The 12,634-nt window shown below is 40.0% G+C and overlaps 1 protein-coding gene across 1 annotated transcript in view; it reads left to right on the forward strand.

Moving 5' to 3' along the window:
* Positions 1 to 12,634, forward strand: part of PRKN (parkin RBR E3 ubiquitin protein ligase) — a gene marked incomplete at its 5' end in the record, with an annotated part of 803,812 nt that overhangs the window by 448,384 nt on the left and 342,794 nt on the right. The window contains 2 exon segments of the mRNA XM_082480710.1: positions 1,389 to 1,398; positions 1,402 to 1,448. Of these exon segments, the coding sequence (XP_082336836.1) occupies positions 1,389 to 1,398; positions 1,402 to 1,448 (57 nt within the window).

Here is a 12,634-nt window from a genome sequence, read left to right on the forward strand (position 1 = left end):
TTGAGAATAAGGTTTTCTATGTTGTTTTGGTCTCATACTCTTTATCAGTCAGGAAATTAACATGGAATAGATGCTTTTCAAAAATATAACAGTAGCAGAAGCTCAGATATTCATTATGAAAACAAGCTAGTGACCGAGGTATTCGGTGTGCCTCAATTTAAAAGACAATTTATTTGTAGTTAACATGAAACTCAGAAATTTTGGGGCACTGTACAACCGTCTGCTCTTCGGTTAGGTGTTTTAGGAGCAGCCTACAGCAGGCATAGGAACAGCTGAATAGTGACTATTCATTTGCTGAGGCAAAACCAGGTTTAAACAACTGTTACTCTGACAGTGCTATAGGCAATGGTGTATCAACTAGACCATCTAATTTCTCTACAAGTACCTACATTCTTAAAATAAGCTTATGTAGGATTTTATTTTGAGAAGCGTTGAAAACATCCCTCACAGCAGAAGTAACTTCTGCTTCTGCTTTTTTCTGAACAGCTTGCAAATCAGCGTCAGACACATTTCACGCTTGATGTGAATAGTCATACACCGCCATTTCATGGCAGGGGTTTTCATGGACAGGTGCGGCAGGTCAGTCTGCCTCATCCTCTCTTAGGCATAAATTGCTAGATCTGAGCAGGAACATTCTGACATGTGCCTGATGCCATTTTCTTTATATTAGTAGAACATTATGGTAATATATGAATAGGCAGAATTAGGTTCTCTTCCGCTATGTATGAAAGATGGGGTCCCATGGGACACCTTGCCTTCATCAGACAAAGCACTGGAGGAGAGACGGTGCCAATGAAGTTGCTTTTGCTTTGCTTTGCTTTTCTGATAGGAAAAGCAAAATGGGGAGACAGCAAGCCCCATATACATGCCAAAAAGAGAAGAAGCAGTAGATTGATTAAATTGGCTCTCCCTGAGTCCATGCTTGCATTTTTTCAAAAGTCAGTAAGATTAGAAGGGAGCATTAATGAAAAAAAAAAAAAAAAATCAGGTGAGTCTGGTAATGGTGCTTCACAGTACCCAAGGTTGAAACTGGCCTCGTTCCTTTTCTTGACAGATACGTTTGCTGACCAGTGTGGAAGGCCAAAACGGTAGAAGAGATGTGCGTCTCGCACATTTGGTTGCACTTCTCTTTGCCCTTTTCTTAAACAGTCATTTACTGTTAATTATGATGGGAAACAATAATGCTTTAACAAAACATCAGTAACTCAGATTAATCAGCTGCTTTGAAGGCAGACACTTCCTGGGTTCCCTGGGGTTTCTATCAGCAAATTGTAGTAATGATGCTGATTTGCACAGAGCTATTGTTTCAGCTGTAAATACCTGAATTGATTACCCAGGAGCCCTGGTCTCAGTGTAGCATTGTTTTGCTTTGTTCTTTATTATGTTAGGTATCCTGCATAGCAGGGGCCCTGTAACCGTGGCAGAGTCACCTTGGGACTTCAAGAATGGTAATCTAAATGAATTCTTTGTTGCTGTAAATTACAAACAGAACAACAGCAGCCTGTTCCCACTTTTATAAATATGTATGGTTTCCCTGCCAATGAAATTATGGTGAGGGATAGATCAAAGTGAATTAGTACCTGTCAAGCAAATTTGATAGGTCATTTTGTACTTTAATTTTATTCCTTTTTCTCTGTATTGTGACACAATAATAAAATTAACAGTTCTGCTCTCCTTATAGCAAAGGCTGTTGACCACACTAAATATTGTTTTCAGAAAATGCAGCATTGACAAATGAAAGAGTCTTCTATCTAGACCAGCTTGATACCACATCTGGGGCATATGCAAAGTGCCCACCCACACTGGTGGCGTACGCTTGTACGTGGTGATGTATGAACTCTGTCTTGTTGTGTACATCTGAAACAGTGCTAGCTGTGTAACAGAAACTGTCTGATCTCTTCTAGTTCTTGTGATAGGACTGCCTTTTTTGTGTGTGTGCTTCCTGACATACAAATTATTAGGCCTTTTGTGCCCGTAGTCACAGTCACCATCATATATCTGAATATTTCCTCGTGTTATACCCACACCCAGTGCACACAAACACACGTGCATACCCTCTGTCCCCACCTCCTCTTCTTTCTTCCTTGTAAAATTGGAATTTCTGGATCAGCCTCACTTTCAATTGGCTGAAATATTCCAAGAAACCATCGACATTTCTTTCTTGCCATTTCCATTTTCAGCCTTTAATTATCACTTACCAAATGCGACCGCTTCAGAGCAGGTGGCATCTCTTCACCTTAAAATGGTCTATAGACCATTAAAATGATCTACCAGACAAAGCAATTATTTTCTGCTGTTCCAACATGCCTGGCAAAGATCTGAAAACAGGCACTTTAAAAGAAATATTCAAGTGAAGATCAGAGATGAGATTAAAGAAAACCCATCTACGTTTGGTAGGGAGAGCCATGTCTCAGAAACAACATTTTTATTTTGCTAACCCAGATCTGCAGATAGATCCTAAAGATCTATGTTAGCAAAGGGGAACTCCTTCCAGCAGAAGCGATGAATGACAGAGTGGAGAAATCGGAGGAACTGGGACAGAATAGCAGGAGTTTCCTGATGCTTTTTTCCTTTTTCCTAGCATACTCTGAGGCTACAATTTATTTGTCTTAAGATAAAAAGAATGAAAAAGGGAAACCTTTTCATTATTCCTTATTGCTGGATTGTTTTGCCAAAGCATTTAAATAGTCCTATACATGCTTCCTAAAAACAACATTCCCTTGAAATTAATTTTAATAAAACATGAATAGCTCTGTGATGGGTACATTACTCAACCCTGCAGCAATAAATTAAGGACACACACCCCAAGGGGAAGTCCTGCCCAAAACAATCATGTTCCCACAGAGTAGAATTCTAAGATACTGGAACACTGATATTGTGAGAAATTAGATCCTGACTCTACAAGCATATGTTAGCAACGTTAGTGCAAGTAGTCTCCAGTGGCTTTAACTGGGTAACTGCTTATCTCTACTACAGAAAGGTGCACAGTCATATCCTCTGCAGATATTTTTCCAGATCCAGTCTCCGATGAATTATGGGCTTTTTCACAACATCTGTAACCATCCTCAGCCACATGCCCCACATTGTATTTTAGATGTGGAAGGCGTGCTTACTTTTGCCTGCCTGCAAAGTAAACAATGGCAAGAGTTAATAGTTAAAGAGTATGCTATGTTGCATTATGCTGTCTTTAGTTTTTTCAAAGGCTTTGTGATAATTGATGTTAACCAAACTACCGTGTCAGCTGAGTATTTACTCCATCCATTTTATAGGTAAGGTAATTGTGAAACAGAGGAGCCAGAACCAACACATTCAAAGCTATGGGATTGCAAGGGACTGCTGAAATAAGCTCCGTGTGTTTGATATCTGCTGAACTCTTGAGGATCTTGTTCACTCTCAAGGGACTTGGATATCTTCACAACCTCTATCAGTGAGATTATTTGTCAACTTAACAAAATGCTAATCTTTAGGCATTTACGTTTAAAAGTACTGGTCTAGAGAACTCCAATGGATGTGGTGAATTACAGAGTAGGGACAAAAGTCTTCTCTGCACTGCTGCTTCTGCTGGCAACAGGATTCAGGAGTGCCTCCCGCATGGTGCAGCGTGGGGGCTTCTGTGGCGGTGTGCTGGCAGGCAGCTGCAGGGCAGCTCCTGCAGGCAGCAGATGGCAGACATCCAACCCAAGCTCTGGGCGAATGTCAGGATGCTCATTTTTGCCATCCTGCTTTAGTTTGGTTCTTCAGCTCCTCAAGAGAAAAGTGCCTCTGCCTTTGATTTTATCTAGAATAGCAGTGTTACCTCACTGACTGAGGCACCTGGTTACTGCAATACTATGAATAATGAATGATATTAACGTAGAAGGTGTGCTACTGTTAACTTATACACCTCTTGGGGCCAAGCAAGGAGTAACATGAATTTAAAAAAATAAATAAATAAAAAATTCAAGGCTGTTTAGTCTACCTGGATGTACAGAAGTTCTGTCTACAGCTAAATATCAAGCAGCAGAAAGAGAAAATGGAAAAACTGCAACTCGGAATAACTCAGTAAATGAAACTATGTTTACTTCAGATGTTTTTTCTGTGGCTGAATTACCTTTGTCAGGTTTTGGCCAGGACAGATCACAGGCACGTATTCTTCAGTCCCTTTCACTCCAGAAGTATCAAAAATTGCTTGTTTTCCACAAGGTGATACTGTTTTCATAATTGTGTCAGGCTTATATATATTTAGAGTCAAACTGGTTGTGTAGAAACTGTTTTTTGGGATTTCAGTTTAAAAGCAAAATATGGGATAGATTACAGTGTTTGGGCAACTTCCTGCTGGTGTATCTTAGGCAGAAATGTTTGGTCCAAATTCTTCCCTGGTGTAATTTTGCCAAGCTCCAGTCATTAGGCAAGAATTAGTTTGGCCCATTGAGTCTATATGAGCTAGAGGTCAGTTTTCTGTGAGAAAACAAACAAAAAAAAGTGGCTATACCAGTTAAATAATTACTTACTTTGATATTGGAAAAAGGGATTTTAATACAATTTTAAAGTATATGTTTATTAAATGATGTTGGGGAAGACAATTGTATTTTTAAAAGAAGAACAAGAAGAATTATTTCTCTTGCTTATACACTTTGAAAGAGCTACATATCATCCTGAAATGAATGTTGGGGAGTTCTCTGTCCTAACAGGAAAGAAAACAATATTCTGAAGTCCCAGGTGACTGTAGTATATGTTCTGATTCCTCAGTTAATGTGCCAAGTTAGGCTTGGCTGCCTACCCCTTCATCGTGGTTGTTCCCATCCCTACTGCTTCAGTGGGGCTGAGTTCTGTGGTAGTCCACAGCTGAAGAGTTGTAAACAGCAGTACAAGTTCAGGAGAGTTCTCTTATAAATGTCTTTTTACTAATTAGCGTCTAAAAATATTTTTATCACAACCAATCAGGATTGCAGGTGGACAGATGATATTCCAATAACCACAGTGCATGAGAGTGAGGCAAGTCTTCAGGAGGTAGTAAGTTACCAGATGGCAAGGGAAGCAATTGTCGCCTTAAGCTTAATGAACTCAGAAGCTTATTTGCTGGGCAAGTGGGGGAGTTTGATGGGTTTTTTGAGATACCTTGTAGCACAATGACGTTGTGTTCCATTAGGAGCTGCGGAGTTGAATCTGCACGTGAGGTTTTAGGCTGATGGATCTGTGCATGATGTACAAAAGGTGGTACTTGGTTGTGTACAATATACTGCTGAGCTACTACAGCTATACTTGGCACACAGCATCCTCTACAGGTGTAGGCTAATGTATACCAAGGCAGAATAACGAACTCTGAAGCCATCGCGTCTGACTTTATGATGGCTTTCTGACTTAGTTGCATTTAGAGCATTGTATGCCATAATTGTTTCTTTCATTAATGAGGAGGATCATTTTAGTGCTGGTTTCCAGGTTTGTACCTTTTTAAGATTCCCTTTTTCATAGCTATTATTTTGTATATGTGAGACACTTGGGAAGAAATAGAAGCCATCCATCCCATATAAAAATCTTTGCAATAATGCTTGCTATAGTCAGTAACTGTTGAGATGTCTGCATTTTCCTGACCTTGCAGGTGGCAGAAATCTGCTGTGATACCAGATGTCAGGCTAAAATAAGAAATGGAGAGAGACATTATTAGGACACAAATTGCTTCTTTTTTACTGCTAGCATTTAATTCATAATATAGTATGTAGGCTTATCTCTGAGATTCCAGACTGTGTAAATGTAAAATGCGATATATGACCACTGCTAATATCACATCCTACGTTGCTAAAATTCTTGGTGCGTGTAGAGAAATCCATATGATTCTCTACCATCACTAGACCAAAAGAACAGCAAAGACACTTCACAGAATGAACCTTGAATGTGGTCTGTATTCTAAGACCTGAAAAGTTTGAGATTTTTAATGCATATCTAATTTAAATACCCTACCATATTTTTCTCTGAACACTGTTAATTAACTGCAAAGTCAGCTATTTTTATTGCTATACTTTCAGGCCAGCTTGCCTAAAATTCTAAAGACAGTCTTTGCTCCCCTCTGTATTGTTACTGTTCATTTCTTGCTATGATAATAATTCTAACCAAATCTTTGGGTAAAAACCACACGTTTTGCTCCTCTGTGACTGCATATGCAAACAGAGTGTGTGTGTTTGTGAACAAGTGCACGTGCATTTGCACATCTGTGCAGGTGCACGGATATATAGATGCGTATACTTGTATGTACATATATGTATACATATATGCACACTTATGAATGAAATTCTGTAATAGGGAGCTGTAAATTTAAACTGGATAGATTTGTTCATCTGTGCTTCTGTTTTGTTTTTAAATACACACCGAAGATGGTTCGCATTCTTTTACCTTCCAAACTCTGAATTAATTGGGATATTAGATTACTTTGTTTTCTAATGCTAATCACAGTGCCTTCGCCCTTTACAACAGGAAGGTTAAGGCAATGTAAAAGAATACAACAAAGATGATACATGATCGAAGGTTACAACAGCCAAGAGTAGATGAGGTGGCCGTAGAACACTAAAAGATTAAAAGAGGGTAAAAGGCTAAGGAAGACCAGCTGGCTCTGTAACATATTGCTGTTCAGAGTGCGTGGCTGCTAAATTGAAAAACGGGTTCAGACTGTAGGTTTCCAGGATGCTGCAGAGTGGAATGCATACCAAATGTGGTTACCTCAGCCTGGGTAAAGAGTAAAGGAACGCGAACTTTTCAATGTTACTGGCACCGTTAGCGGCTGCTTACTCTTTCTCTGGGGCATAGGTTAAGGACAGGGACAAAGCACAAAAATCAAGAGAAAGGAAGTGGATAAAACCAAATAGACTTCAGAGGCACTATAATCCCTTATCAATTGCAGAATAGGAATGATTTATATACTTTTCTTTTTTCAAAGTTATTTATTTTATTTGCATGCTATCAGAATGAACCTCTAAGTCATTTATAGGGGTTTTTGACATTTACTGAGGAAAGATCATTCTCTCAGTCGGGAAATAGAGATCTGTGACTTCAGCCGCTCTCTTTATCACAAATGTCTGTGTCACCTAGAGCCCGTCTGTGGCCCACTGCCACAGGTGTTATAAACAATGTCAGCAAGGAGCTGTGAAGGAAAGATGATGCCTAAGTCACCAAGCTAAATCGAGGAAAAATTGTTTCATGTTCCCTTTCTGATAATAGACTTCCTCCGTGACCTTCAAAAAGTTGCACAGTCGTGTCTAAGGCTGAGATCCCCGCGAGCAGAATAGCACTACCAGTCTCTAACAGTGTAATGGAGGCAGGTGCCCTACGAATTTTGAGGAGACATTTCTGATAGTAAGGGCTAGGCAAGCACGTGTTCTTTGTTTTCTGTACTCCTTCTATAATGACATGTGAGTATAGAGAATAGTTTAAAAAAATCAAAACAACTGTCAATTGGAAATGCTTTGTAAAGGTCTGCTTCACACCAGTGAAGCGTTTGCCGGCATTTTCAGACACCTAGCAAGCGCAAGAGATCATTCTCAAAATGGGATTTTTCCATTTTTTTGCCCGTATCCACTGAATGGAACTGAAAAAAGGTAATTTGAAAACTAATTGGCTATTTTTTTTTTTTTTACCATGCCAAAGAGGTAGGTATTCGTGCAAGGACCTGCAGTGAGGAAAGTGGATTCTTCCACAGAAAAAAGTAAGGTTGTGTCCCCAAGTGGACACTTAGCACTTATTTTATGTTCTTTAAGGGAATGTATCAGTCGAGTATGTTTTTTTTAATTTTATTCAAAAAAATATTTTCTGCTATTCGTTGTTCTTTGTAACCTTGTGCTTTATTGTAAATCAGCTTTCCATTCTTCTTTTTATTAGCTCAAACTTTGCTGGAAAAAGCCATCTTTATATACATCCTGGCACAACCGGTTCGAAGGCAGTTTCCCCAAAATCTTCTTTAGCCGCATCTATACTTTGCATATTTTGTGTGTTGCAGCAAAACATCTGTTCAGCTTCTTCAGCAGTAGTGCGCAAAGAGCAGATTGAATTTAATTGTTTGCAACTGGTATCAAGCAAGACTCAGCTAGAAGTTATCTTTCCTAGTTTTGTTTCCAAGAAAGGCTCCAATCATATATCCTAAATAATACAGCAAGTACAGCAAGTTGATTAGGAAGGGAAATTTATAATACCTTCTTAGCATTCACCTGTGTACTTCCTGCAATGCGTTAACCCGTAGAAATTTTTTCCCAAAACAATATCCAATTGTTATCATGTCTATATGTACAGGAAGATCTTTTGGAATCAACTGCAAATTGCATAAATGTTTGTGATCAAGAAGATCGCTTGGGGAGAAAAATAATCAAAACACAGTTTTATTAAAAACGGATCTCATCACTGTGTATAGTAACATAAAATCACTGTAGCTTTACTACTGCAGGATATAATGATATGCATGACTGCTGTATAGTCTCTAAAAGAAGAAAATACAAATAACGAATTCTGCAGGAATAGGAATGTTTTGTCTTCTGCTATGTTAAAAATCAGATCGCATGTTAATGTAATTTTAATGTATTAATTGACTTCCAAATTATCTGTCAGTGACTAAAAAAAGAAAATGTCTTGAAAGCTAAAGTTCAAGAAGACAAAACATTTTAAAGTTAAGCTTGACATTTTAAAATCACAATGCTAAATATTAAACTATCCTTTAACAGATTTTTTAAAAATAATTAGATTACTGGTAATATCTGTTTAGCCTACAGACATATTGTACCATATTGTTAATGCCACCTCTGAACCCTTTAAAACCAAAGAGAAATTATAGCAATCATCAATGAAATTTTAACTGTTTACTGAAGTAGCAGCTTATTAGGGTAAATAAACTGGCAGTCATAAGAGAGGCTGATTTGCAACCTAAACTGAAAAATACAGATCTGTATTTTGGAATTTTTCTTCAAAGGTGTTAGCATGCTATTATTGTTTAAGCACTGGAAAACTGTGGTTTTATATTAGTCTATATTGCAAAGTATATATATACTTTTGACGTCTACAGTTCTTACGGATAACTGCGTCGCAGTCGCAACAGTCTGGCACAGCTGACCGTGTGATACCTTGGATCTAGTATTTGAATGCAGGGTGCTGAACTGAGGCATTACCTCCAGCATTGCTAGTAGAAGATAAGGTTAGGGTACAACGAAAAGGAAGGTGAACCTTTCCTTTACCAGGAGTCTTTAGCATCTATTTGAGCCTGTGTGGGAAGATCTTTTCTGGCATCGTGATGTCTGATCTCATCCTTGCCACTTCTAAGATTGTTTTTATGCCTATTTTTTAGACTGTACACACTGAATGATGGGAGGTAGGTGGGAGTAAAGAGCGGTTGGCAATGCGTCCTGGTCCCTTCGCGCCTAGCTCTTTTAAGACAAATAAACTGTCTTTCAATAAATAGAAAAGGAGAAAAAAAAAAAGGTGACTTTTATATTATTCTTTTGAGCAGCTGAAGCAGCTCCTAGTAGTCCCTTAGGGCTTCCAGGAACACAGTTGTGATGTTGTCAACAAAGGAAAAATAGCATGGCAAAGCGAATGCAGTGCTCTTGCTCATCTGTGCCTGGACTGATGCAGCGTTGGAGCAGCAGCTGCTGCCTTTTCCCAGCAGCGAGTTCTGTGCTTCTGAGCGTGGGGCAGCCATGAAGCTCCCTTGTTATCCCTTTAAAGAAACAGCATCATATAAAAATAAACTGATGGAGATTTATTTGTTATTAGTGTTAAACTGTGAGCTCCCTAGAGTCCGGGTGAGTTTGGGCTGGGAAGTACAATGAGATCCCAGATCCAGAAAATGATTTCTGTTAGATTTCCTGACATGTGGTCAAGCTGACCTGCTGCTTGATATCTTGGCCAAACTTGTGGTTGTGAGCTAATGAATGAACTTAAGGCAGAAAGGTGTGGCAACGGAGGATGAGGAGAAAGGTTAAGTTTAATTTCAGTTGCGGGAAAAAAGATACGGATAATCAGCTTTCCATACGTTGCGGGCTTCAGAAAAGCACAAAGATGGTTACAACAATAGGGACAACATGAAGAGATATTCGGAATTAGAGGTGCTGGATAATTATTCTGTCAAGTTTTCCTAGGTCCATAAAGAGCGAGTAACTCTGTGTGGCCTCGTGTAAAACACGCCTCTGTAACTTTCCCCAGCTGCAGCTCTTCTTTGGCTTGGGAAAATGCCTTTGTGTTTTGCTTTGGCTGCTATGATATACCCAGGACATATTAGAGTAGTGCAAAGTCTTCCCTGTAGATATCCCCACGTGGTGGGTCAGACTTGGCTTACAGCCCAACTCCCAGCTGGTTGCATACTCTACCCTCCCAGCAGGAGAAAATAGGAAGAACGGGAGGAAGAAAGCTCACAGGTCAAGATAAAGACAGGAAGATCCCTCACCAATTACTGTCATGGGCAAAACTTGGGGAAAATTAACTTAATTTGTTGCCAATTAAAATAAATATTTAACCGACAAAGGCAAGAGTCTGTGACAATTCCTCTTCATAGTGCTGCTCTTTAGATAAAGCGTGTTTACCTGCCGCTGCAAACAAATGTTTTCCTCGTTGTCACATGTAGCAATTAGCTTACCCCTGAGATTTGGCAGACAGCAGAGGTCAAGTTTTCAGAAATAGTGATTGGATTCATGTGGAGAATTAAAAATAAATGCATACGTGTATTCAAAAGGCAGGATGAATGGGCTGAAGCTGTTAAAAACAAGGATGGGGAGAGATATTTTGTTATGGCAGGCTGCAGAGGTTCAACATCACTTCAAGAAGTAAATTATTTTAGTACTTGCCAACTCTGCTTTTGCTTCTGGGTAGCTGTTGCGTTCCCAGCACTATGCCAGTAGCAGCACTGGCACTGACTGCTCTAGCTCCGTTAATTTCCCAGATTTGAACCCAGCAGTTGAAGCTACAGTGGCCATTCTGGGTGACTGCTTTTGCAAGCAGAGGTGCTTTTGGTACTTGATACATCTCTTCATATTGGTATATGAGGACTCACCTTGGCAATTATTGTAATCTTCCAGATCTTTCTCACCTGCCATCTGTCTTGGAAGCAGACTTATCTCAAATACCACTTCAATAGATGCAGATTTCTGGATGACTCAAGGATCAGCAGCAGCTTCACCGAGTGCAAAAGTTAGCTGTTTCTCTGGTTTTCAGTCCCTGGCTGGAACTGTTAAATTCTACAACTTATTGAATATGCAAATATGTATAATTCCAGATAGTTAAGGAGGTGAATTGCATGTTCACATTAGTGTACAAATTACTATAATTGAACCCTATCTCACCAAGAATATCCTGAGATACCTCACAATTTATAAAAGTTACCGTGCAGATGATGTCTTTCTGTTTTCATCAAAAAGGGTAGAAAAGTCAAGCGCTCAAAAACTGGAAAATGCCAATCAAAATGCTTTCAAAAATAATTTCAATTTTCAAAAATTTTAAGGTAATTGTTTTCTGTACATTTCTTGTTCTCATTAAAAATGAGGAATCCAAAATATTTTATCTGGTAAGTTAAAAAAAAAAAAAATCTATTAAGAAATGCTAATGCAATGGCATGTAGAAGCAGGAATTTTCTTCCTCTAATATCCCCATTGCCCTCTATTGGTTTAGCACTGTCTTTGACACATAATTTCTGTCGCTACAACAAGGGACTGTGGTCCATCATGGAAGAATTGGTGTGATTTCGAAGCCAATGACCGGTTAGTCTCACCTCTGTCCCTGGGAAGGTATTGGAGCGACTCATTCTGGATGTCATCTCCAATCACGTTGAGGAACAGGAAGTTATTGGAAGTGGTCAACATGGATTTACCAAGGGTAAATCGTGCTTGACCAATCTGATAGCTTTCTATGATGTTATAACTGGTTGGCTGGATGAGGGGAAAGTCGTGGATGTCATCTACCTTGACTTTAGCAAGGCTTTTGACACTGTCTCCCATGACATCCTCATTAGGAAGCTGAGGAAGTATGGGCTAGATGAGGTGACAGTGAGGTGGATTGAGAGTTGGCTGCGGGACAGGACTCAGAGGGTTGTGATCAGCGGCACAGAGTCTAGTTGGAGGCCTGTAACCAGTGATGTCCCCCAGGGGTCAATACTTGGTCCTATTTTGTTTAATATATTCATTAATGACCTGGATGAGGGGACAGAGTGTATCCTCAGCAAGTTTGCTGATGATACCAAACTGGGTGGGGTGGCTGACACCCCAGAGGGCTGTGCTGCCATCCAGCGTGACCTGGACAGGCTGGAGAGCTGGGCAGAGAAGAACCTAATGAGGTTCAACAAAACCAAGTGCAAGGTCCTGCACCTGGGGAGGAAGAATGCTAGGCACCAGTACAGGTTAGGGGCTGACCTGCTGGGAGATAGCTTGGAGGAGAAGGATCTGGGGGTTGTGGTAGACAGTAAATTATCCATGGCCCAGCAATGTGCCCTTGTCGCCAAAAAGGCCAATGGAATCCTGGGCTGCATAGGGAAGAGTGTGGCCAGTAGGTCGAGGGAGGTCATTCTCCCCCTCTACTCGGCACTGGTGAGGCCACAACTGGAATACTGTGTCCAGTTTTGGGCTCCCCAGTTCAAGAGGGACAGGGAACTGCTGGAGCGAGTCCAGCGAAGGGCAACTAAGATGATTAAGGGCTTGGA

This window comes from Vanellus vanellus (assembly GCF_965231255.1).
Source record: "Vanellus vanellus genome assembly, chromosome: 3".
NCBI classification, from domain to species: Eukaryota; Metazoa; Chordata; class Aves; order Charadriiformes; family Charadriidae; genus Vanellus; species Vanellus vanellus.